The 27,788-nt window shown below is 41.0% G+C and overlaps 1 protein-coding gene across 4 annotated transcripts in view; it reads left to right on the top strand.

Annotated features, from left to right (window-relative positions):
• The first annotated feature begins 4,860 nt into the window (after positions 1 to 4,860).
• The window catches only part of celsr2 (cadherin, EGF LAG seven-pass G-type receptor 2), a 163,132-nt gene continuing 140,204 nt past the window's right edge, over positions 4,861 to 27,788 (top strand). For all 4 annotated transcript variants that reach the window (XM_057845311.1, XM_057845309.1, XM_057845310.1 and 1 more), the window contains exon 1: positions 4,861 to 8,635. In XM_057845311.1, coding sequence (XP_057701294.1) covers positions 5,101 to 8,635 — 3,535 coding nt within the window. In that variant the 5' untranslated portion in view covers positions 4,861 to 5,100. The remainder of the gene's footprint in view (positions 8,636 to 27,788) is intronic.

Below are 27,788 nucleotides of genomic sequence, written 5' to 3' on the forward strand. Positions count from 1 at the left end.
TTGAAAGAGCAAAATTGGAGCAAAAAAACGTGTGTGGAGTCGGAAAAAATAGAAAGCCTTAAAATGATGGCAACACATGTTGTATGTATCTACATTAGCTTTATTAGCCTACTATTAAAATGACTAAATTGTCCACAAATACAGCCTTCATACATTGATTACTGTATTTTCCACACAATAAGGCGCACCTGAAAGCCTTCAATTTTCTCAAGCCGACAGTGCGCCTTATAATGCGATTTGACTTATATATGGATCAATATTAATTCATCATAGCATGACATTGCGTTTAGCTCAGCTCCATCTTGTGGCTACGTAACGCAACGCCAACCACTACTACTAATCCTACTGCACCTTATAATGGCAGTGCGCCCTATACATGACAATGGTTTTAAAATATGCCATTCATTGAAGCTGCGGCTTCAACTCCAATGCACCTTATAGTGAGGAAAATATGGTGAATGATTATTTTCTCTGCAATGAATACTACAGAGAATGACGCAGCGCGTGGCTGTTACTACTACGTTGTACGACGTCACCTCAAGTTTAACTTTATTGCAATATTAATAAATTAGAAGAATGTTTGTGTCATGTTTTTCCTTCTACAGAAACAGAAATTTCCCTCATCTTTTTCCATTTTCAAACATTTTTGAAAAAGCTCCAAGGAGGTATTAGGGCAGTGCTAAAGAGCCGCATGTGGCTCTAGAGCCGCAGGTTTCTGACCCCTGCCTTAGGTCAACTGGGATAGGCTCCCGCTCACCCTAATTAAGCTATGAAAAATGAATGGATATGTTTTAAAATAAAAAGTTTAAAGTCAAGCGACTTTGGATGTATTTTTTGGCCTTCAGTGAGTGGTAGAAGAGCAAACTCATCCAAAAATCAAACCAGTGGCGTCGTTAGGCCTATTTTAGTGGGGCTCAAAGCCCCCCTGAAATATTCTCAAGCACCCCCCCCCCAGTGATTTGTTGTTGTTTTATTAGGAAAAATACCAAAAAAAATGCTCTGAAGTTTCCAGAATATTACTTTAAATCAATAATCATAACCTTTAATCTTTATCATCAACTTAAATAGGAACATAAATTTGTCAGTTTCCCCTCACTTCATAGAGTAAGGTAGCAAGCCCCTTCAGAGAGTAATTATCCAATCCATTCCACTTTTCATATAGAGAATGCCCACATCACTGAATATCCACTTCGCGTTTTTTTTAAGTTAGTACCCGGCCGGCATTAGACTATAACAGCTTTTTTTGTTGTTTTTTCCCCCAGTAGTGGGTAATCCAATTATTTACTTTTCCCATTTTTGCAACACCATTACCATCACTGAGGATGTGAAAGGGCGCGTTTCTACAATTTGGTTGAATGAAAGGCACTTTTTCCGATTTTGATAGCTGTCTGGATTGAGCAGAGCGTGAATAGGTGGATGAAGGATGGACATAAGGTTTTCCAAGAAAGTGAGTATTTATCACTGCTGGTATTAACAGTTAGCTTCAGCCCCCGACTGAAAGCAGAAAGTGCCATGAAATTAATTAACCAACTGCTCTGTGTTTGAAAAATAAAATCCTGGCTTACACACTACAGACAATCTGCGCACGTCTTACCTTTGTTGTTTTGCAGTCAAAAACATTCCTGCTATAAAATAATGCTGCTATTTAACTGCAGTTAGCTAGTCTGAAATGCATTGTGAAGGTCCTCGTTAATTGTATAGTTAAGTGTGCCCTCTTTTTACCACTATCTTCGGGTGACTTCCTTCTGGAATACCAGCTGTGTTTCTCACTTTATGTATAGATGAGTACAGGAGCTGAGCTCATTCACATATGATCAGGGGTGAAAGTGGCTTGAATTTCTTGTCAGGACTCCCCGACGTGAAGGTGACCACGGAGCCAGAAATTTTAATTATTTACGGTATCTATTTTCATTTTTTGGGGGGTGGGGGTCAAACCTCCTAAAACTACTGAAATGCAAAGAAGACTGCTTTGTGCCAAAACTGTTTTGGCACAGTTATTTCTATAACACATACAAAAACTGATTTTCATTCAAAATTGTACTTTTTCAATGATTTGCAAAATATAAGTTAAGAAAAACAGCAATAACCCCAACCTCTATCTCCTGATTTTCATTTTCCCCTCATTTCCTCACATACTAAATGCCTAATCTCAATTTTAACTACTTAAGAATATAGGATGTATATTAAAATTGGAGTTAATATAAACATTTACTTTTTTTTCTTAATAAAGAAATAAGTAACATACATTCAGAAAAATAAGTACAAATGACTTAAGTTCACATTGACAGCTAAGATATTCTGAACCTCCCCATCAGAGCAAATAAAACTAAATATGATAAATAAGCCTCCTCAACTCTTTCCCTGCTCTTAAAGATTTGATCCATTTTCTGTTGCATTGCCCCTTTTTTGTCAAACTTTTTTTTTTTGCTGTTCCAGAAAACATGCACATTTGAACCGAATTGGCGCTAACTATCTCTGCGAATCAGATGTCATTATGTCAGCACATTGACGTGACTCATCATCGTCAGACTCTGATAACTGCAGCAGCTTTGGAAACCTCCATGCCGTTCGTGGAATAAAATAAATATCGGTGGAAACGGATTACGCTACACAAGCACTTCATTTTGCTTGTTGTTAACACTTGTGTATGTAAATCTGATGTTGGTAGATTGTTTTATTCTTGGAGATGAAATGCATGTGTGGCAGCTAAGCATTTTTTTTTTTTTTAAACATAGCGTTTTGACAGTTGCCGTCATATTTTCCGAATCAAAGCCCCGTGTACCCGAACAGCATTCCGGCCCTGAATCTTATACCGGAACTGCGTTCCTGACCGTTCTGGCCCACTTTCACCCCTGCATATGGTTATCATCAGTGGATAGTCATCATAATACACTAATAATAATCACTCTACCACCTTTATTGACCTGTAGGAGTCAGAGCAGAGTGATAGACAGATTCTTCCATCTACCAAGTAACTTCCAATTGTAGCCAATTTTTCCTGTTGTTCCACTGTATTAAATAATAGAACAACAACAATAATAATAAGTAGTTATGGTCATAAGTAATTAGTCTTTGTTGTGTTTGTGAAGTTTTGTGCTTGTATGCTACGTTAGGGTGACCAAACGTCCTCTTTTGCCGGGACATGTCCACCTTTCACGTCGTGTCCTCGTCATCCGGCCGGGTTTTATAAATTCATGAAAATGTCCGGATTTTATGATTTTTCACGGGACCAATTTGAAGAGAATCCCTCCGGCCGCTGGGGGGCAGCGCTTGCCTGCGTTGTCGTGGCTCCTACTAGTAGGGGCGGGAGAAAGAGTCCAGTTTACCCCTTGTATTATGGGGCATTACCGCCATCTACTGGGTTGACGGTTTGGCAAGAAAACAGGCAGTTATAGACTACAATAAGGAGTAGTTTTAAGAGATGTTTATAGTGCTCCGTACACCTTTCTGTATATCTTCTGTTAATGTCGCTCATGTGTCTTCTGTTATATATTATACCATATATGGGTACCAAGAGATGCAGTATGTTGTATTAGTCTTGTATTGTTCTGCGTTCGTGTATTTGGTTGAATGTTAGTATTATATTCTAAGAGGGAGTGCCTGCACAGTTGTTAAGTTTTTTATGATAAATACGTATATAATGGCAACTGTTGACTTCTGTCGGAGTTTTGTATTGGCGTGATCTGTAAAATCCCGTTTGGTGTCGCATCGTTGTGCTACAGATGAAAATTTATGTAGCAAAGTTTGATTTTGCCTCGTCTTCCAGTACTCGCTAATAGGGTAGCTATCAGTGAGCTAACTAAGCCGCACTAGGCATTATGGGAAACGTAGTTTTGAACTGCTGCATTTGGAAACATGCCGGTTGAATAGTTTGTCAGTTTATTTAATTATTGTTTGCGTGCAATCTAGAACATTAAATGAGAAAAAAAGTTGAGTGGGAATAACAATTTCTCAATGACAATTGTCGTGATAATAATTTATAAAAATGTTTTTGTGGCACAAGCCTATTGTGTGTCTGTATTGACTGTACTATATTTCCACAGGTCTGCATATTTTTTTTGTCATTATTTAATTTATTTTTTGTGTGTTTTTTTTTTTTTTTTTTTTTTTTTTGATTGTTTTTTAGTAAAAATAAAGCCTGTTGAGTAAAAAACTTATTTCTATATAGTATATAATATATACTATATGGCTTTTTTTTTTTTTTTTTTTTTTTTTTTTTAATAAAATTGAATTTTTCTGTCCAGACGGAGGAGGCACACTTTAAATATATTAAAGTGATATAGGCATCTTTGGGTGAACTTCGAGTAAAATTCAAGTATTTCCGGGCAAAGTGTCCTCTTTTTTGGAAATCAAAATATGGTCACCCTATGCTACGTTCACTTACATCCTGGGGGCTAAGCCCCCCCGGCCCGCCTTCTTAAAACCTAGTTACGCCCCTGAGTCAAATATTGAGGAATTTCATCTATTAATGAGTAAACCTCAGGTGGTGTGTTTTTGTGAGAGTCACACAAGTTTGTTACTCATTAATTTTAGCGCACGTTGTAGGAGATCACAAGTTGGCTTCCATCTGTATTAGAAGAGCCATGCAAAGTATGCCTAAGAAGAGAGTGAGTGAAATAAATGACCTTTACTGACGAGAGTCACTGTTCACTTTCCAATGTTCACGTTTAATAAATGAAGCCACGGGAGGAAGTCTTCATTTATCTCTAGTGGCAGGGTTTGTGGACCCCTTCACAGAACTATCTGACATTAGCATACACGCACACGCACGCACGCACGCGGGTTTATGATAATGAGAAGCCCGAGTGCGTCGCAGGAGCCATTTTCACCATTCAAGCGGAGTTGCGCAGCCGGTCAGGATGTGTTAGCGAGCTCGTCGGTTTGTGTGGAAGCCTGCATGACAGAGTCCATCCGGCAAAGGTTTTGTCTGTACCCTGAACACCCAATCGACAACGAAAAAAGGCACCCGGAGTGAGAAGTGCGCCCACCGAGAGAGAGCATGGCTCCTCCGCAACAAAAGAAAAGTCACTGGTGGAAAGTTTAAGGAGCTCCACGTTTTGAACTCCTCTCTTTAAAGTATTGGACGCACTACGAGGAGCGATGCAGTTCGTTAAGTTGGATTTTATACTTCTTTTCTGCTGGTGGAAGTTGGTTCCGCTGGTGTCCAGTTACGCGGTTCACCTCGGCGAGGACGCCCGGCCGAGGACGGTGCTGGCCGGCGTGGAGCAGCGCGCGCGATGCGCTCTTGATCAGGTGCTCGCCCCCAAAGCCACCGAGCGCTTCTTAGACACAGACCCTGCGACGGGAACCGTTTACCTTTCCGACTCTATAAAGTGCGCCTGGCTGCGCTCCAACCCGTTTACGCTTTATATTGTGTCGGACTGCGTGGACTCCGTGGGTTCCGGCTACCGGCATCTCATTACCAGCCGCTATGACGTCCACGTCCACGGGAGAAACTGCATTAAGAAACCTACAAAGAAAGCGGAGTGGGACATGGAGGTGCTGAGTATATTCATCAAGCCCGCACAGTGTCACCAAGCAGGCTTTGCTTTATTTCCAGTCAGGGGGCTCCTACCTGGAGAGCCCACCCGCTGCCGGGTCACCAGCCGAGGTCACTTTTACTTCTCTGACGGGGACTTGTTTGTGTCTGAGACTCTGTGCTGGAGCCAAGACACGCTTTTGGAGTTGGACCTGCTCTGCGATGTCCTGGTAGGTGACGGTTCCACTCGTGTTGACCCCATCTTCATCCACTGGCGTGTGGGACAGGGTCCCTTTCTTCAAGGCCACATCAAAAAGCTACTCGAAAAGACAACTCGCACCAACATGGGAATTGTGGGCAGGAGAAGGAGAAGCATCAACAGCAGTCCTCAGTTTCAGCCCCCGATGTACCAGGTGTTAGTGGCGGAAAACAAGCCAGCTGGGACTTCTGTTGTTATTTTAAAAGCAGTGGATGCAGACGAGGGCGAAGCGGGCCGGCTGGAGTATTTTATTGAGGCTCTCTTTGACAGCCGCTCCAATAACCTTTTTGCTGTGGATCCGGCCAGTGGGGCCGTGTCTACAGTGGAAGTGCTGGATCGTGAGACGAAAGAAACCCACGTGTTCCGCGTGACAGCAGTGGACCATGGGACGCCACGACGCACGGCCATGGCCACGCTCACCGTCACAGTCAGTGACACTAATGACCATGATCCCGTTTTTGAGCAGCAGGACTATAAGGAGAGCATCAGGGAGAATCTGGAGATTGGCTACGAAGTATTGACTGTGAGGGCCACTGATGGCGACGCACCTGTTAACGGTAACATCCTTTATCAAATTCTTAATAGTAATGGATCAAATGATGTCTTTGAGATTGACGCCAGGTCTGGTGTTATTCGCACCAAAGGCCTTGTAGACAGGGAGGCAGTTGATGCCTATATGTTGTTAGTCCAGGCAAATGACCAAGGCCGTGAGCCCGGACCCCGTAGTGCCACAGCTACTGTTTATATTGTGGTAGAAGATGACAATGACAATGCTCCCCAGTTTAGTGAGAAACGCTACATTGTCCAAGTGCCTGAGGACTTAGCCCCTAATACTGAAATCATGCAGGTGACAGCCACAGATCAGGACAGGGGGAGCAACGCTATGGTCCACTTTAGCATCATGAGTGGCAACTCCAGGGGGCAGTTTTATATTGATGCCCAAACTGGTAAAATGGACCTGGTGAGTCATCTAGATTACGAGGCAAGCAAAGAATACACTTTAAGAATCCGAGCTCAAGATGGAGGCCGTCCCCCTCTTTCCAACATCAGTGGCCTGGTCACAGTGCAGGTGCTGGATGTTAATGACAATGCCCCAATTTTTGTGAGCACACCATTTCAAGCCACTGTTTTGGAGAATGTACCGCTAGGCTACTCAATCATCCACATCCAAGCTGTGGATGCAGACTCTGGCGACAACTCCAGGCTGGACTATCGGCTCACTGAAACCATGCCGGACTTCCCTTTCACCATCAACAACAGTACAGGGTGGATTGTAGTGGCAGCTGAACTGGATAGGGAGAGTGTTGATTTTTACAACTTTGGAGTGGAGGCCCGAGATCACGGCTACCCTCCCATGTCCTCCTCCGCCAGCATTAGCATGACCATTCTTGATGTAAATGACAACAACCCAGAGTTCACCCAAAAAGCGTACTATATGCGACTGAATGAGGATGCGGCTGTGGGGACCAGTGTGGTGACGGTGTCTGCTGTGGACCAGGATATAAACAGTGTGGTGACATACCAGATATCCAATGGAAACACTCGCAACAGGTTCTCCATCACAAGTCAGAGTGGAGGTGGGCTTATCACGCTAGCGCTGCCTTTAGATTATAAACTAGAGCGCCAGTATGTACTGACTGTGACTGCAAGTGATGGTACACTGTTTGACACGGCAAAAGTGTTTGTGAACGTTACTGATGCCAACACACACCGGCCCGTGTTCCAGAGCTCCCATTACACAGTCAACATCAATGAGGACAGGCCAATGGGCACCACGGTTGTCCTAATAAGTGCCACGGATGAAGATACAGGAGAAAATGCCCGCATCACTTATTTTATGGATGACAGCATCCCTCAGTTTGACATCGATCCTGACACGGGTGCCGTCACCACACTGATGGAACTGGATTACGAAGACCAGGTTTCCTACACATTGGCCATCACTGCCCGTGACAACGGCATCCCGCAGAAGTCTGACACAACCTACCTGGAGATACTGGTGAACGACGTAAACGACAACTCGCCACGTTTCCTCAGAGACAATTACCTGGGCTCTGTGATGGAAGACGTGCCTGTCTTCACAAGCGTGGTCCAGGTGTCAGCCACTGATCGAGACTCTGGCCTTAACGGGCGCGTCTTCTACACCTTCCAGGGTGGTGACGACGGGGATGGAGACTTCATTATCGAATCCACCTCTGGTATTGTTCGCACACTGCGCAGATTAGATCGAGAAAATGTGCCTGTTTACAGCCTGCAAGCTTTTGCAGTGGATAAAGGCATTCCAGCATTAAAAACACCAATCAACATACAAGTGACAATTCTTGATGTAAATGACAACCCTCCTGTATTTGAGAAAGATGAGTTTGACATTATGGTAGATGAAAACACCCCAATTGGCCTTGTGGTTGCACTTATTTCAGCAACAGACCCAGACGAAGGGAGTAATGCTCAGATTATGTACCAGATAGTGGAGGGAAACATGCCAGAAATGTTTCAGCTGGATATCTTCTCAGGAGAACTGACATCGCTAATAGACTTGGACTATGAAATGAGGTCTGAATACATCATAGTGGTCCAGGCAACCTCAGCCCCCCTTGTCAGCCGGGCTACAGTCCATGTCAAACTCGTGGACAAGAACGACAACGTGCCTGTGCTTAAAAACTTCAAGATCATCTTCAACAACTATGTGACGGACAAATCCAGCAGCTTCCCAGCAGGAGTGATCGGTCGCATCCCCGCCCATGACCCGGATGTGTCGGACCAGCTTCACTACAGCTTTGAAGTGGGGAATGAGTTGAACCTTGTGCTGCTGAACCAAACAACAGGGGAGATCCAGCTCAGCCAGGCCCTGGATAATAACCGTCCCCTAGAGGCTTCAATGCGAATCTCAGTGTCAGGTAAGATAATAATATAACATTCTTACTATTTATGTGCTTCTACACTAGTTAAACTTTTACTTCAGTTCACCTTATAATGGAAGTCAGCAGTGGCTTAAGTATGATTTCTAGTGCTTACACAGTGGTTTTCATTGCATTAGAAATATTCATGAGGCAGGATTAAGATTCTCTGGAGGACATATTGAAAAACAAGACATTCTAGCATTCAAATTGGGTCTTGGATTTAAATAGTTTGATTTGTTTAATGTGGGGCAGATTCTGTAATTACTTGGACCTTCATTAAGCAACTCACTTATTTATACCAGCTTGATTTGTAGCCGTCTATTGTGGAGATTTAAATAGCTGCCAGACTGAGCTTGTCTGTATCCTGCGGGATCCACACTCCAGTGGGCAGACTGATCCTGAGCCATAATTGTCCATTATAGCCCCCACCCAAATACAAAGAAAAGCGTAATTCAATTATGGTCTCTTTCTACAACTTGTTTGAAGTGGCAGCTGATACTTTATGTCCTTTAACTGTTATATTGTTCAACTGGTGTGTTTTACTTGAGCTCATTTAACACAGAGTGTAAAAGAAACTGTATTCTTACAGAACATGTTAATGACAGGCAATAGCTGAAGCAGGCTCGTGTCCCTAGTATTTTCATGGTGTTATATATATTTAATTGACTCTTGAATTTATCCTCAGTTTTGCATGCAGGCACAATTGCAAGTGTTGCAGTGGGAGTGCTGTGTTTTCCTCTTACTGTATGTGCCGCAGTGTGCGCTGCTTTAAATCTGCCTTTTCTTTGACCTTGACAGACAGTAAGAGAAAACACATCACCACGGGGAACTCAATTAAGAGATTGGACATGAAGGTTAAATATGAATTCAGATATGGATTAAAGCTGATGGGAATCTTGGGGATTTGTCTGAGCTGACTAAGTGGGTTGGTGATTGACAGTACAGTAGGCCTTTAGGTTTTGGTACATTGTCGAAACAAGTATCCAGTATTGATATTATGGATATTTTAGGTCTAAAGTGTGTACATTTTATTAAACTTGGGATTTTTTACTTGTATGAATTTATTTATAATTTGATTATTTAACTGTCTCACAGTTCTGAGGTTTAAGGTTTGAATTTCAGTTCACTTCTTGTGTGGAGGCTGCTTGTTGTCCCAGTGTTTGGGTTTCTCCAAGTACTGTACTCTGTCTTCTTCCTACAATTTGGATTGCTGCAAACCCAAACTAGCAATGAAAAATGTTACAAATCATTCTTATTTTATCACTGCCTTCTGATATTTTCTGTTAATATCAATTTTTCAGTTTCTATTCCCAAACTCCCACACTTACTGAACACTGCATGTTAGCGTCGCTCGTCAATATAATGGATTGAAGTCGTTTTGCGTCTCTAGGGAAGAATAGTGAGTGGTCGGTTGACAACTGGCTGTGGTCACGGGGCGACAGCTGCGATCCCAGCACTGACCAATTAGAGTCCGAGTCTCCCCGCGGGTCCCACACCTGCTGGAGTATGTATGTGTCAGCACCCCTGCAGGAGGCAGAGAGTGTGGAAGTTGGGGATGTTTGAACTGGAAGCTTGATTAAAAGTCCTGAAAATAAAGAAGCAGAAGAAGAGAATGACTGTACTAATGCTGCAGGATGAGGAGATGGGGAAACACTATGAGCTCCTTCTTTAGATGCTGCTGACCCCAATTTTCAAAGACTTCCCCCTCCAGGGACCTCCCAAGTCTTCTCCATTATCTTCTTCTTTCATGCTTCTGTTTAAGAGGCCCCTTATGATCGACGATTTGTGATGGGCGCTTTTGTTTGTAGTTGGACTGTGATTAACAGCGGCTCTGCACATCGCTCACCAGCAGTGAAATGGTTTGAATGAAGCTGCACTTGGCTAATAAGCCTTTTAAGTCATCTTTGAGTCCACAGTAGCTTCTCAACAACCATTTTTCTCTTATTTCATCTGCTTTTAACGCTTATATGCACGCTGTCAAAAAGGTTTCTAATTTCATCGCTTTCACCTGATGGTAAAAGATTCACTGTGCTGTAGGACTGATATTTAAATAAGCTGCTCCATTTGCGGTCTCATCTAAATAAAATGCCTACGGTGATGAGGGTGTACCATTTTTAAAGTCAAACCTACTTTTTTTGTCTCTACAATTGTAAAAATGAAACCTCATATAAGGGACTGCAAAGCCCATTTTGAAGACAGACACATTCTTACATCATCAATAATGTCCATTACATTACTCTAAAGGCTTTAATACATTAATAAATGATCCCAACCCCCTACTAAGTAATTGACCCAAATTCATAAATAAATTAGCCTTCAGAGGGAATTGAACAGACTGAAATGGAGAGGTGTTAATTGACTTGTAATAATTAATTTCTTAAAACATTTTGATTACTTGGTTATCAGCTCTTTATGCTTTAACAGCTACCAAAAAAACTCACCCCCCTCCCCCAACAGCAGTTGGGTGAAAGTCTGTCATAAAATTTCCTATTGTGCTGTGAGCCACCATAAATTAGTGATCAGGGTATAATGAAGTGAGCCAATTCCACCGTTGATTGACAGCAACTTGGCTCCACGCAGATGGCAAGACAACTTCAACAACATCCATCCATCCATGAATTCTCTTCTGCATTTGACAGCAAACATTTAGAATTACGGATGCACTGATCCAAATTTTTCACATTTGATTCGATCCCGATACCTGAATCAGATGTCTGCCGATAGCGATAAAATTCTGATACCAAATTTTCATCCATTCATTCATATTCCATGCCGCTTTTCCTCACGAGCGTCGCGGAGGTGCTGGAGCCTATCCCAGCCAACTACGGGCAGTAGGCAGGGGACACCCTGAACTGGTTGCCAGCCAATCGCAGGGCACCCAAATTTTTAAAACGTATTTATTTTTCTTATTTTTCAGGCTTTGCCATTTCAGATCCACCCGCAACCCCCGTCAAAACATATACAGTGACGCAAGTAAGTATTTAGTCAGCCACTAATTGTGCAAGTTCTCCCACTTGAAAATATTAGAGGCCTGTAATTATCGACATGGAGAAACCTCAACCATGAGAGACAGAATGTGGGAAAAAAAACAGAAAATCACATTGTTTGATTTTTAAAGAATTTATTTGCATATCATGGTGGAAAATAAGTATTTGGTCAATACCAAAAGTTCATCCCAATACTTTGTTATGTACCCTTTGTTGGCAATAACAGAGGCCAAACGTTTTCTGTAACTCTTCACGAGATTTTCACACACTGTTGCTGGTATTTTGGCCCATTCCTCCATGCAAATCTCCTCTACAGAAGGGATGTTTTGGGGCTGTCGTTGGGAAACATGGACTTTCAACTCCCTCCACAGATTTTCTATGGGGTTAAGATCTGGAGACTGGCTAGCCCACTCCAAGACTTTGAAATGCTTCTTACGAAACCACTCCTTTGTTGCCCTGGCTGTTTGTTTGGGATCATTGTCATGCTGAAAGACCCAGCCACGTCTCATCTTCAGTGCCCTTGCTGATGGAAGGAGATTTTCACTCAAAATCACTCGATACATGGCCCCATTCATTCTTTCCTTTACACAGATCAGTCGTCCTGGTTCCTTTGCAGAAAAACAGCCCCAAAGCATGATGTTTCCACCCCCATGCTTCACCGTGGGTATGGTGTTCTTCGGATGCAATTCAGTATTCTTTCTCCTCCAAACACGAGAACCTGTGTTTCTACCAAAAAGGTCTATTTTGGTTTCATCTGACCATAACACATTCTTCCAGTCCTCTTCTGGATCATCCAAATGCTCTCTAGCGAACCGCAGACGGGCCTGAACGTGGACTGGCTTCAGCAGGAGGACACGTCTGGTAGTGCAGGATTTGAGTCCCTGGCGGCGCATTGTGTTACTGATAGTAGCCTTTGTTGCTGTGGTCCCAGCTCTCTGTAGGTCATTCACTAGGTCCCCCCGTGTGGTTCTGGGATTTTTGCTCACCGTTCTTGTTATCATTTTGACACCACGGAGTGAGATCTTGCATGGAGCCCCAGATCGAGGGAGATTATCAGTGGTCTTGTATGTCTTCCATTTTCTAATAATTGCTCCCACAGTTGATTTCTTTACACCAAGCATTTTACCTATTGCAGATTCAGTCTTCCCATCCTGGTGCAGGTCTACAATTTTGTTTCTGGTGTCCTTCAACAGCTCTTTGGTCTTGCCCATAGTGGAGTTTGGAGTGTGACTGTTGTGGACAGGTGTCTTTTACACCGATAATGAGTTAAAAGCAGGTGCCATTAATACAGGTAACGAGTGGAGCCTCGTTAGACCTCGTTAGACTACGTTAGAAGAAGTTATACCTCGTTGACAGCCAGAAATCTTGCTTGTTTGTAAGTGACCAAATACTTATTTTCCACTCTAATCTGGAAATAAATTCTTTAAACATCAAACAATGTGATTTTCAGTTTTTTTTTTCCACATTCTGTCTCTGATGGTTGAGGTTTACCCATGTTGACAATTACAGGCCTCGCTAATCTTTTCAAGTAGGAGAACTTTTGAGCAGGAGTAGGAGAACAGGACAACAATTGGTGGTTGACTAAATACTTATATGCCCCACTGTATTTAGATAAACAATATACAACTTTTTAAATTCCACAAAATCCGAGGGAGGGCACACAATTTATTGGAATATCATAAAAAGGACACACAAATTCAAAGTTTTGCAAGCCCCCCTAAATAAATGTCATATAAAATATGATATTTCATGTGTGTATTGTGTATAACTGGTAAACTAAAAAAAGTTGACACTATTTGCTTGATTTACTTTTATTTAAAAACAAAACAAAGTAACTGCAAATAGTCAGTTCCAAGAAACACATTCTGCTAAAAGGCCTGAGATATGGGTCAATTTCCATTGGTTGTCACGACCTGATATGTGAATTAAACTCGTCTCAGGGCCCAACAGTGGATAGGATCAAACACAATGCTAAATAGAGTATTAGTTAAAAGACTAATTCTAATCACAGCTCAGGCCGAGCGGCTTCTTGTCATCTGCGGGATTCAATTTGTGTTTGCATTTATTTTCTGGGATGTGTCAGATGAGTGTTGACATCGAGACAGATCAACTGTTCCCAGGCATGCGTGCGCTTGCATTAATAGGTGTTTGTATTCAGCGCCACATTTTGTTCTGTATTGTCCTTTCATTCCATCCTTAAACCCTGATAAGTTCCTCTGCAAGATATAGGGTGTTGTGTCAGTGATTTGTCTTCCTATTGTTTTGCACATGTGGCACCGCCTGCCTGTGACCCAATTAGTGTAACCCCTTTGTTGCAAATAATTTATACATTAGCTTGAATATGTAACAAGGACACTATATCCTTTGTCTTAATCCAATCCTACCCCAAAATGGTGTTTGTTGCAAATGTCACTACAGAGATTTTGTCTAACATGCCTCCACAGTTAATGAAGGTAGTTTTATTCATCACACATCCAGCTGAGCAGATACTTCACTCACACAGTGGACGACACGTTTTTCTCTTTGGTCAGTGGGTGTTGGGAAAGGAACTCTTTTGAGTTTCAAGTATATAGCTGAAGTGGATATAGATGAGCCAAGGTCATGAGCTGCTTTTTTGTCAGTTAGGTACCAGTTCGGTACACCTGCACAATCTAATGAAATCTAATAAACAATGTGTTAGTAAGGTAAGGTAAGGTAAATCCTTGCCTTTGACAAAGATGACTATACTCTTTGATTTAATGTACAGTATTAGAAAGGTAATTATTTGCCACTGTTTATTATCCTGATTGTAATTCAAGTTAAATTAATATAGGAAAAAAAAGCGGGTGAAATTTGAATTTTCGCTAATGATCACCTATTAAACGACAAATACAGTGGTACCTCTACATACGAAGTTAATCCGTTCCAGGACCTTGTTTGTAAGTCGAAATGGTCGTATGTCGAGCAGGATTTTCCCATAGGAATACATTATAATTCCATTAATTCGTTCCACAGCCCAAAACCTTCACTAAATCCTTAAAAAATACTGCTGGTACTATTACAAATGGCAATTACACATAGCAAAACAAATAAATTATAAATCAAAACCGGAATAATAATAATAATAATATTAATAATAATTCCTGTATTAATGTAACGAATCGGGTTGTAATGTTGCGGACGTTTTTTGCTGACCCTGAACGCACCGCGGAGCTGACGTGCCAGAGAGACCGGTGAGCTTGAGTTTCACTTTCACTTTGAATGCTTTCCTGAGAACACCGTCAATTGCGGCAGACAGAAGGTGTTTTTGTTTTGAATAAGTTGTGAAATAAATGATAAAAACGTGGCGAAGTTGGCGATTTCTCTGGAGATGTTACCACAATAAGAATTGTCAGCCTAACTTATAAAGACTGGCGAACGATGGTCGGAGGAGGACCGTGGAGATGTATTGTTGAGCCATTTCACGGATGCCCACCCTACGCTCATATTTTTCTGTCATTTGCATCTTCATTTAGAAGGTAAGCGTCAACTTTTTCCTTGTTTCACCACCTGTACCAACCTTTTCTGAAACCAGTGTTGATTTGTCACACAAGAAAATCCGCCGTGCATTCGTCTGCGGTGCTGCCATTGTCGTCGTATTTCGAACATGTCGTCGGATGTAGAAACAAATGACGAGTGAAATTTTACGTCGGATGTCGAAAAGTTCGTGTGTCGAAGCGATCGTATGTAGAGGTACCACTGTAAATTGGTCCGGCCTGCTTCAAATCAAATGATTTTGACACCCACAATAATAAATATGTTGTCAAAATAATAGCTGTCGGGTATTCTCAAAGTAAAAATTCAAATACAACTTCAATTTAAATTCAAGCAATACCTTGAGTTACGGAAGCTTCGGCACATAAAAAATTCATTTTATAAAAATTTGAAGCTTTTTTCTACTTCGTATTACAAAAAATTATTAAGCATACGAAAGATAATACAGTGGTACCTATACATATGAAGTTAATTTGTTCCAGGACCTTGTTTGTAAGTCGAGCAGGATTTTCCCATAAGAATACATTATAATTCCATTAATTCGTTCCACAGCCTGAAAACGGACACTAAATCCTTAATAAATCCTGGTACCATTACAAATGGCAAATACACATAGCAAAACAAATGAATTATAATAAAAATCGGAATAATAATAATAATTCCTGTAATAATGTAACAAATCGGTTTCTAATGGGGCGAATGTGTTTTTCGTGCTGTACCTGAACTCACCGCGTGGCTGAATTCACAGTGAGATAGAGAGTGCTGTAGAGATTTCACTTTCTTATATTACTTCTCATATTTTTCTATCGTTTTCATCTTCATTTCAATGGTAAGCGTCACCTTTTTTTCCTGTTTTCACCACCTGCACTGACTTTGTTGGAACCCAGGCTGATTTCTTTCACAAGAAAATACGCCGTGCGTCCGTCTTGGGGGTAAACAAAGACACTGCGGTGCTGTCGTAGATCGTTGTATTTCGAACATGACGTCGGATGTAGAAACAAATGTTGAATCAAATTTTACGTCGGATGTCGAAAAGATCGTGTGTCGAAGCGATCGTATGTCTAGGTATTACTGTACGTACTGTAAAAGATAGTTTCCGCTCACAGCAATACAGTAAGGTAACTACGTTTAACTGTAAACAAACCAAATATACACACAACAATGTGCGACACAATGCTCATGTATATGCGACAAAAGAGTATAACTTACAAGCAATGCTTAATCGAGGCACAAACAGCGAAATGAAATAGCAAGCGATGACTGCCAAAGTTAGCTTGTGTTTCGCACTCAGTATTTGCTTTGAGCTCAAGTAGTCATGTGATAACGTCTGTACAATGAGCTTGCACCTAACAAATTAATTATACTTAAGCACCATTAGAGGGTGACAAAGCATTGCAAACAAAGACTGCCAATCAGAGGACATGACAGTGCTAAAAGAACCTGCTTTCTTATTAGCTTATTGTTGGGATCACTTTGGCTTCTGGACGTTACCTCACTCAAATGTTAAGGTTCCACAACGTATCAACATCATTACAAATATTAAAGGTTAGGCTAGGTATTTTGAATGATTCAAATGTGTTTGGCGCTCCTTTAATTCTTGTTTTACCATTTTTATAAAATTTAATGTGGTTTTCAGTAGAGTTTCGAACTAATTAGGCAGTTTACATGTGTAATGTAATTTATGATACAGAAAGAAATCATGACACTGAAGCGAAATTTATCTGATGCGAAATACGAAATTTCGTATCTTGAGATACCAGTGCATCAATCAACATGGAGCAGGCACGTGCAGAGGGGGGGCAGAGGGTGCTTGAGCACCTGCCCCTTTTCCCCTACATACCCCTTTTGACTGGGCTTCTTTTCTTTTTTTGGTGCGTATGTGTGTGCAGACATGCCACCGAGTACTTTACTTGAACACCGAAAACACCCTTATAAAGAAAAAAAAAAAAAAAACGAAAAATATTTTTAAAAACCGTCTGCGTGCCGCTAATAAAACCCCACCCTCCCCCACTACCTCCCCCCTGCACGCCCACTCGCTTGCTTGCACGGCAAATGTCGGACCAATCGCTTCCGTGTCGCGTTGCGGCACTTGGTTGGGACCCCAATGTCAGACCCCCTAGTCTAATTAAGTCTAATTAAGCGGCAGGCTCTCGGTTGGAGGGGTGTGCCTCGCATTGAGCCTGTCGTCTGCCTGAGGCGCGTTATTTTCGGCTGGGCTTTGTGCTGTAATAATTATGATAACTTTTAAACATGTTACTGTCCCACCGAATTATTTTTAAACAAAAATAAAGTAGTAGGAAAATGCTTGGCTTTATTAAATGCTTCATAGTGAGTCTACTCAAATCCTCTCAAGCTGCTCACTTAGTTAAATGATGATTGACGCATGCACAAACCTTTTCTATGATAATTTTTTTTTTTTTTTTTAAATTGAAGTAATTTTTTTTTTTTAAATATTTTTTTTTGTTTGAAGCAAATTAGTCTTTGATTGAATAAAAAAGACACAAATGTCCCAGCCGAAATGTGGCCCAAACGCAAATCAACATTACTTCAGTCAAAAAAAGTTTTTTAAATTAAAAAAAAAAAAAAAAAAAAAAAAACAATAGTTTTCAAATGCTTTTTTTTTTTTTTGTCTCAAATTTATTTTTGCATTCACATTTTTTTTATTGTAGTGACTTTTTTTGATTGAAAATATACATTTTGATTGAAGCAACTTTGTTTTTGATTAAATTAACTTTTTTATTGCATAATAAAGACACAAATCTACTGGACTGTCTCAGAAAATTAGAATACACAATATTCTAATTTTTTGAGACAGTCCTGTGTATATATACAGGACTGTCTCAGGAAATTAGAATACACAATATTCTAATTTCCTGACTGTCTCAGGAAATTAGAATATTGTGTATTCTAATTTCCTGAGACAGTCCAGTACCTCCATAGTTATTGAAGGAGAAAGAAATTAAGAAAGCTTTGAAAATAAAAGCCACCAGGGAGTCAGATTTTTTAAATTTAAGATGTATATTTTATTATTTAGACATACCTCTTAAGGAAAGGAGGTTAAGGGATTTTAAAAAAGGAGTTGGATTGCTGCTGAGTGAATAGCACAACTGGTAGGAATAACGCAGTTTGCAAGGATAGTCAGGTATAAAATTACAAAATACAAAAATTCTAAACACAATAACAATATTATTTTTCTAAAAGATTTTATGTCATTATTAATTATTAGGTGCTAGATTTGTCAAATATGGATAATAATGAAATAATAGTTTTGAAAAAAAACTGTGCTGATGGTGGCTCAGTGTCCATCTGATGTGATTTCTTGAAGTTTTGATGTAGAGGTTGAAGGACGAAAAGAGGCAAAGACTGACTGAGTCACAGCCAGAAAGTAATGATGACAGTGTTGATTTCTATTCACTATTCCCCGCTCCCAATTAAAGTATGTCAATTATACTGTAAAGCTGCATGGTTAAACTGGAAGTTATGTTGTTGTCAGGTGTATTAAATGCTTGTTCATGTTGCCCTTTTGAGCCGTGTGCACCTGCCCCTCCACCGGTCTCTGCACGGCCCTGACATAGAGAATTACTCTAGAAAGGTATTTTCTTTGATGATGTTGCTGTTGTATGGGGCAGAATCCTTGCATCTTCCAAACTATCATTTTTGCAAACCAATAAAAACGGTATGAGTGCCGAACCATTAAGATTGTATCGTCTAACACAGACATGTCCAAAGTCTGGCCCGGGGGCCGAATGCGGCCCGTGGTCAAATTTCATCCGGCCCCCAGCCTCTGTCGTAAAATCAATAACGTCTGGCCCGCACACAGACTTAATAAATTGGTCAGCAGTACTGCTACCAGCATATGAAGTAGCTTACACACTAAATGTTGCTCCTCATTTACCCACTAAAAGGCAGCAGCACTCCAAGCAACATTACCCCGTGAAACCCTTCACTCCCAATTTTCTAAAATTGTGATAGTCAACAACAAAAAAGAAAGTTGACTGCGACAGCCGCCGCTTCAAGGATAGGTGGAAATTGGACTATTTCTTCACTAAAATACGCAACAACTTTGTCTGCCTCATTTGCAAAGAGACAGTCGCTGTTTTTAAAGAGTTCAATGTAAGGCAATATTACTAAACAAGACACGCTGACATGTACGACAACATTACAGGGAAGATACGCAGCGAGAAATTGAAGCATCTTGAAGCTAGTTTAATTTCACAGCAGCAGTATTTCGCAAGAGCCCGAGAGTCAAAAGAACGCCACAAAGGCTAGTTGCGAGATTGCTGAAATTATTAATTAAAAAAATAAAAAAGCAAATGTGACACAAAGAAGGGCTTGCTAAAATTTGCTGAAATATTATTGTTCTATGTAAAGGGCGTCAGCCAAGGTCGGCCCCCCACATTTTTACCACACCAAATCTGGCCCCCTTTGCAAAAAGTTTGGACACCCCTGGTCTAACACAACAGTCCATTTTCAGATGTTTCAATTGGACACTTATTTGTAAAAATAGCACACCCACTCACCAACAGTATCGATTTGTGAAAAATTATACAATTGACCAAATTTGGACAGAGGAGAGCTCAGCCATTGACCTGTCCAGGGTGTAGTTTGCCATCTCCCTAGTGTTGGCTGGGATAGGGTATAGCAGTAATTCTCAAAGTTTGCTACTAGTAATGCTTTTTAATGCATTTTTGGACTGTAAGTAGTACCCACTAAACTTTACAAGAGAACAGTATTTGTTCATATACTGTATTGTATGAACCACACTGGACTACAGTATAAGCCTTAGGTGTCAACATTGTATTAAAGGGTATTTACAACCAAAAAACAAACAAAACTCATTGCCTGTAAAAGTCCATAAGATGCAGTGGACTAGAAGCCGCAGGGTTCAAAGCAGGAGGCAAAAGTCCCAGCCTAAAGTCCAAAAATCATGGAATGCAATCACAGACTCCCATAAGTTGTACACAATAATTCCCGAATTACATTCACTTTATCTTTACATCATTTTAAAAACGAAAGACAATCAGACCTGCTAAAAACAATTCCTATTCATAAAAAGTCATCATTTTTGGGCATAAAACCCAGTCTCAATTTTTTATTAATTAACACTTAAGCCTATTATGTTTCTGTATTTTAACATTTGTCATGATGGTGCTACTTGAAGAGTTTGTATTTTTCAAGGTAATATTCAAACCGGAATGTAACAGTCTCTTTGCAAGGTGTCAGTTTCTTGAGTTCTTTCTCTTGACCACTTTCTTGTATTGTTATATGCCACCTTTTCAAAGAAACATTTATTATTCACGCACTATTACACTGCATTTACACTTCTTTACGAACTCAAAGCTTTTAATGGAAATTAAATGGGTTTTCTTCTGGGAGCTTTTTACCTGTAAACACTATTTTTATTGACATTTTTTTACCAAGATGTACCTACCTTACCAGGATCTATATCAGGTGATTTGTTTAGCAAAGACTGTAAGAGTTTAAATATTTAGATTCTCTTTTTATTGTCTTGTAGGAACAAGACGTGGTTATCCTTGTGTAAGACAATGCTGCGTGGCTTGAATTTCAATGGAACACGCTGTGCTTGGCATTAGTGTCGCTTCATTATAATCCATCCAAACTTTTAAGCAGTCTGTGACACTGGAACTTTCTCATGGTTGGTGCCTTCAACACGGGTGAAACACAAATCCATTCAGCTGCTAAAATTATATATCGTGTTGTGTGTGTGTATGTGTGTGTGTTGATGCAAGCAGCTGAACTGCTATCATCACTCGCCACCATCATATAATTATCCCAATCAAGCAGTAAAAATGAAAAATCAATTTGTGTTGACTTGATGGTGTGAGCGTGCACGTGTGTGTTTATCATTCATGTGTTTTTCCTCTTTGACATGAGGCTATAGACCCTACTCACCAACGTCACAGAATGAGGTGTCGCTGTATCCGGCCGCCATATTGTCCGTCTCTGTTTAGCCCTATTCTCAATGGTTTCAATTAGTCGTTCAGTTTATAGAGCAATTCATGGAAGCCCCGGTGCTTTAAGACGCTGTAAACTCATTGGGTGCGTTGCATAAAAGGCGTTATGTGGAAAAGCTTCAGTCTATCCATTCGCCAGATCCATATTTGATGCCTAAATCGATATTTTTCGACCCGCTGTCTTCGCCCTCTCTGCCTGACATCTGCTACCCTGATATCTACAACTATCTTGTCCACACAAAATCAGCCTATTCTCACAAAATTTTGAAAAACTTTAAGAGCAGCACTCTAAGCAACATTACCTCGTGTGACCCTTCCAATTTTCTAAAATGGCGACAATCAATAATAAAAAAAAAGTTGACTGCGATGGCCGACGCTTCAAGGATAGGTGGATATTGGACTATTTCTTCAATAAAACACGCAACAACTGTGTCTGCCTCATTTGCGAAGAGACAGTCGCTGTTTTCAAAGAGTTCGATGTGACGCGGTAATATTTACTGAACAAGACACGCTGACATGTACGACAACATTACAGGGAAGATACGCAGCGAGAAATTATAGCAACTTGAAGCTAGTTTCATTTCACAGCAGCAGTATTTCGCAAGAGGCCGAGTGTCGAAAGAGAATGCCACAAAGACGAGATTGTTGAAATTATGAATTTAAAAAATAATAATAATAAAGCAAATGTGACACATAGAAGGGCTTGCTAAAATTTGTTTAAATATATTGTTCTATGTAAATCAGCCAAGGTAGCCCCCCGCATTTTTACCACACCAAATCTGGCCCCCTTTGCAAAAGGTTTGGACACACCTGTTTAACTGATGATCCGTAGACGAGGCCAGCTTCTTTCACTTGGTACCAGCTAAATAATATTCAAAATGTAATGATGGTGGAAGAAATAAGCATCTTGAATTTGAAACTGTATGTTGTCGGCGATTAGCCTCGCAATGATCTTAAGTGTGGTTGTCAGCCCAAAACCCTCTAAATATATATTAAATGCATGTTACCAGATATAAAATGACTACTACATAATCTGTGGTAATCGTTTGGACCCCAGTTTCCTCGTCAAATTGCAGCAGTCCATCTCGCTCTCCTCTCTCGGAATACGGTTGAACTTCAAGTCTCTCCGTCTATCTTCTCTGTTATTGCAACCAACCGCCACACACGCCTTCACCATTTTGATTATTAATGTTAACGAGCAGAAAAACACACCATAATAGGAGGAATTTACGTAGCGGTAATGCGTCAAAACGACGAGTAGACGGACAATATGGCGCGGAGGCGTGGTTGTGACGTCATGTGAGTAGGGTCTATACTGAACACTGACACCTGTGAAACTACTGTTGTTATTGTTTGTTTTTGTTTTTTACCCTCTCTGCATGTCATCAGTCACACTTAGACCAATTTGGAATATTTATAGCAGATGGGGGGGGGGGGGGGGGTAATCAATACATCCTGTTGTTAGGTCTGTCGCGATGGAACAATTTTTAGGACAATATATTTTTCCAGAAACTGCTGTGATAAACGATAGTAAAGTTGTATCTAATATCTGTATCATATCTGTATCTGCAATACTGGCCCTGTTTGTCACTTGGACCAGATCATTGTCAAAATATGCAGCACCACACATCATTATTCTCCACAACGTGAGTCCTGCCTCCAGCAGAGGGGTAGTTTGCTTACAGAGGGAGAAAGAGAATAAGGCAGTGCGAATGAATGCTGATGACATGTAACTTATCACGCTCTGAAAAACAGAATCATTGGCCATTTTACAGTATATATCAGACGATAAACCAATATAGTTGTGACAGGCCTACCTGTTGACAACTCGCACATCCCTTACCTGTGTATGAAATTCTAATAGATCGCTTATATCTTTATATATGGGCAGTTCCAGTTTTTTTCCTCATCATGATTTCTAATAAACTTGAGCAGTGGCGGATGCTGGTCTTTCAATGAGGGAAGCATGTCCGCCTGTGAGTGCCTTGTGACGGGGGAGGTGCTCAGCAGCATGTGCTGCTTGGTAGGGAAAGAAACTAGAGTGCTAGAAGTCAAGTGTCCAAACACAAGCAGCTACAATTAAAAAAAAAAAAAAAAAAAAACATCAGAAATAGGAACTTAATTTTGTCGCTAGTCGTTTTTAACAAAGCAAGTGTCACTAGGATGATTAAAGGAAAGTCTGCGTTTCAACTCAGAACAATGGGATGAAAATTTTAAAATGTGTCCTGTGGATGTGAATACGACAAGATCATTGATTCGCTCGTTTCGCTGTCAATCAAAAAGGGATTCAGCCTCAGATGGATCTTCCAATCATCATACAGATAAGCAGAGCATCCGGGCCAGCCGAGCCCCGCCCAGTGCCCATAGACCCCTAGAAATGCACACCGTCCAAATGGTGGGATAAATCCAGCCTTTAGCCAATGACTCGTCCCGTTTCGCTGTCGTGGAACAATGCGTTCTCAACTCAGGAGACACACTGCGTCCACATTTTTTAAAGGACTATGAAGCTGCATAAACGGATGAAAAGTAACTAGTGATAAGAAGCTAATTCTGAACAAAAGTTGAGCGCTTTGTAGCGTATATTTAGTCAATGACATGTACGCTCAACAGTATACATTGGATCATTTATTTTTTTGGACATTTTGGGGGAAGCTGAGCTTCCCTTGCAGTCTTAGAGCAATCACCACTGAACTGGAGCCTATCCCAGGCAAGCATGGGTAAGGTCTTATCCTTATTGGTTAATTATATATATATTACTCTATTATACAGTCACGTGAACAAATTAGGACACCCCATTAAATATTCAGTTCTTTATTAAGAGATGTTCACATATCAATCATCATATCAATCTCTGCTCCTCTTGAAAAGAAAGCGATTTAAATGCAGGTAAACAACAACAAACAAACAACAAAAATTAACATTGTTTTACTCATTAAACCAAAGATATATTAAAAAAAAAAAAGCGTATTCGAACTAAGAAAAAAGGACACCCTACTACCTAATAGCTAGTGTTACCTTCTTTGGCTGAAATAACTTCAGTGAGACGCTTTTGTAGCCATCTACCACTCTTTGACCTCGGTCTGAAGAAAGTTTGCCCCATTCCTCAACGCAGAATACTTTCAGCTGTGAGATGTTTGAGGGGTTTCTTGCATGTACAGCCCATTTCAAGTCACCCTACAGCATCTCAATGGGATTAAGATCTGGGCTTTAACTCGGCCATTTCAGAACTCTCCATTTCTTCCTTTTCAGTCAGTCCTTGGTGGATTTACTGGTATGTTTTAGGTCGTTGTCATATTGCTGGGTCCAGTTTCGCTTCAGCTTTAATTTTTTCACAGATGATTTCACATGTTCCTCATGCATCCTCTCATACATGATAGAATTCATGATGTTGAGCTGACCAGGTCCTGCTTTAGCAAAGCATCCCCAAACCATGACACTTCCACCTCCATGCTTCACAGTTTGTAAGAGGTTATTTTCCTGGAATGCTGTATTGGGTTTACGCCAAACATGTTCTTTGTTCTGGTGTCCAAATAATTCAATTTTAGATTTATTTGTCCAAAGATGTCTACATTTACTCTGGCAAACTTCAGTCTGGCCTTCATGTTCTTCTTGCCAAGCAAAGGTTTCCTCCTTGCACACCTCCCATGAAGGTCAAACTTGTGAAGTCTCTTTGTGATTGTAGAGGCATTCACTTTCACATAAACAGTAGTAAGAGCCTGCTGTAGGTCCCGTGATGACATTTTAGTGTTTTTGGAGACTTCTTTTAGCATCTTCCGGTCTGCTCTTGGGGTGAACTTGCGTGGACGGCCAGACCTGGGCATGTTGGCAGTTGTGTTGAATGCCCTCCACTTGTAGACTATTTTCCAGACAGTGGAATGGCTGGTTTTATATTCTTTTGAGAACCCTTACCAGACTCATAATCGTCTACAATCTTCTTTCTGAAGGCCTCAGACAGCTCTTTTGATGTCGCAATGGTGTTTTCTCTCACTTCAACAGTCAGGAGCACACCAAACTAAATGTGAGGTTTAGATAAGGCAAACCTCCTTCAAAATACTGGGTAATGATGTTCTAATCATGTGCACCTGATGTGATACACCTGTGTGTGATTTTAGCCATTTTAAGTGGGATTGTATGAGGGAATGTCCTAATTTATTCCTAATTTATGTAAAAAGTGTGCTACCACAAGTCTCCCTTTTTACAGACTCAGACTACATTTATCATTTTATATAGTCATTATTTATTAATGAATTATGTTATGTTGATCGTAAGATAAGATGAACACCAAAAATATTTGGTCCTACTTTTCCATCACCTAGCACCTGACTCTGTACTCTTTGCTCCTTTTTGTCTACATGACAGCCTTTCCCATGTTGCTCCAATCTGGGTCGAGATGTCTCTCGGCCCTACAACCTCTACTCTTCACTCTCATCATTTCAAGCTACTTGTTCCCTCCCTCTCTGTCTTTCCCATCTTTTTTGACTGTTGTACACCCCCCTGCCATCCCATAGCTCCCCCTCCCTAGCCTGTGAAAGGAAGAATGCCTAAGAGAAATGCTTTGTTAAGCGCCCGGTTGTCATGGTGAACCCAGCAATGCCTGAGAAATTCCTGGTGGGTGGGGATGAGGGGTAAGGTCCCCTTTTGTGGAGCGAAGATGCGGGGGGAGGGGAGGCACATAAAGTTCTAAAGAGTAACTGTCCCCATCTCCCTCTTTGGCAGTGAAGCATGTCAGGTTTTCTTTGGAGCTGCAACTGCGGGACACGCTGACCTGTCCCGCCGAGTGCAGACGTTTTTATGGGGCGTGCGGCGAGATGGCCGACACCTGACCTCAGATATAAACCATCTTTAGTGATGCTTTTGTTTTACAGTTAAAGCCTTGCATGTGGCAGACTTCAGAGGTCTAAAAGCACCTGAGACCTCTTGTTGGTAAAACTTCGCTGCTGTCTTTTGATGCCCTCTGAGAGAGGGTGTCACATTTCTTACTTTTGGCTTTTCTCAGTAGCGGCACATCCGTTTGCTTCTCTCCACTTGGCTGCGTTAGGGTCCTGTGGAAAGGGGGAGATGACATCATCTTGGCGATAGGCGTTGTTTGGGATTGTTTAGGATTGGTGCATCACCAGGATGGGACTGTCTTAATATCAGGGTTATCCCCCATTGTCCTCATCCTCATTAGTGGACAGTGGGAGTGGCATCTGGCACCTTTATGTCTTGTATTGCACTTGTTTGAGTTTCATGGTTACGCTACTTATTGTAGTGCACTGTTAAAAGGGAACCTCGGACGACAAGACTTGTAGGCTCTAATAAGCCACAATTGTTCTCTTTTACCAAAATATAGTATTAAAACACATATATTATTGCCATTGATTTAAAAATCAATAATATTTATTACATGTTTTGACCTACGGAGGGCGCCAAGTTTTATGCGCGCAATGCACGCCGAGGGTGATGGCGCGGTTGGGCTGGATTGGGAGAATAGCTGTTGTAGTTAGCAAGCGAAGCTAGTATAACAACTGGCATGATTTTGTCACATTCTGCTGCTGGTCAGATTGCTTTGTTGGCCTTTGAGCAAGCGAGTTAAATAAAATATTTTATGCAAATCTTAACTTATGTTAAAACAGGAACTTTCTGGAGAAACAGCAGCAACATTTTTCCTTCATCAAAGAGCAATATTATCTACAACCAGGGCTCCAGACTAACATTTTTTACTAGGAACACTTTTAGGGGCGAAAGCAGAAGAGTCAGGGTCGCACACAGTAAATCGACATGCAAAGTTTTTTTTTCTAATTTTCACTGTTTAACCGATAAATAATTCCAAAATAAATTCATGAAACTATGAACTTATGAACCTATATTTTATTCTCTACCAGTTTTGACATCAACCAGTATACTGCTTAGAAATTAGGTTAACATGAGAATTTAGTTCTATTTCTGTCACTGTCACCATGAACTACAACCAATCGGCAACGGATTTATTGATCGACACATCACCTGCGAGGACACTGGCCAACCCAGAAATTGACATCAACACGCAACACTTTGTTAATGTGAAGGAGTGTATCATTATAGCAGTGTGCGACCAGCACATACTTTATGATAGCTCTTGGCATGATTTTCGGCACATAAATAAAAAACCAGCAGTATGGGAAGTTGTTGGCCCACAGAAAAGACTGGAAATTTTATAATGCCCTCCAAATTCATAGCTAATCAGCGAGGAGTGATGATGCACAGGCAGAGGGCCGTGCGTGTCGTGTGGTTTGCAGCTGCAATCACATCGTGCCCCGTGTGTGTCGCATTTCCTCATTGCCTCCCATGTGTACCGTGGACTTATCTCCTCTGTCGGCCTCCTTTGAAACAGTGCCGGCGGGTTTGTTGAAAAGAAAGTAGTCACTTAGTGTCCCTTTCGCCATTGTTCGCAAGTGCTGTCAAGTTTTCCCTCTACCCCAACTATAACCCCCTCCACTCATTGCGCATCTGCACCTTCTTTTTCTTCTGTTGTATTTTCCCTTGGCAAACCAGCTCGTTACAATACCGCCAACTAGTGGATTTAACAGCAAAGGAGTTTGTCAGCAACAACGACAACAAAAAAATGCAATGTTATTGGTCGCACATATGCAAATAGATGAAAAAAGTACTTGTACTGGCCTTAATTTTAGTCACAAAATGCGACCACTTTGTCGC

The sequence above is a fragment of the Corythoichthys intestinalis genome, chromosome 9 (assembly GCF_030265065.1).
Source record: "Corythoichthys intestinalis isolate RoL2023-P3 chromosome 9, ASM3026506v1, whole genome shotgun sequence".
Taxonomy (NCBI): domain Eukaryota; kingdom Metazoa; phylum Chordata; class Actinopteri; order Syngnathiformes; family Syngnathidae; genus Corythoichthys; species Corythoichthys intestinalis.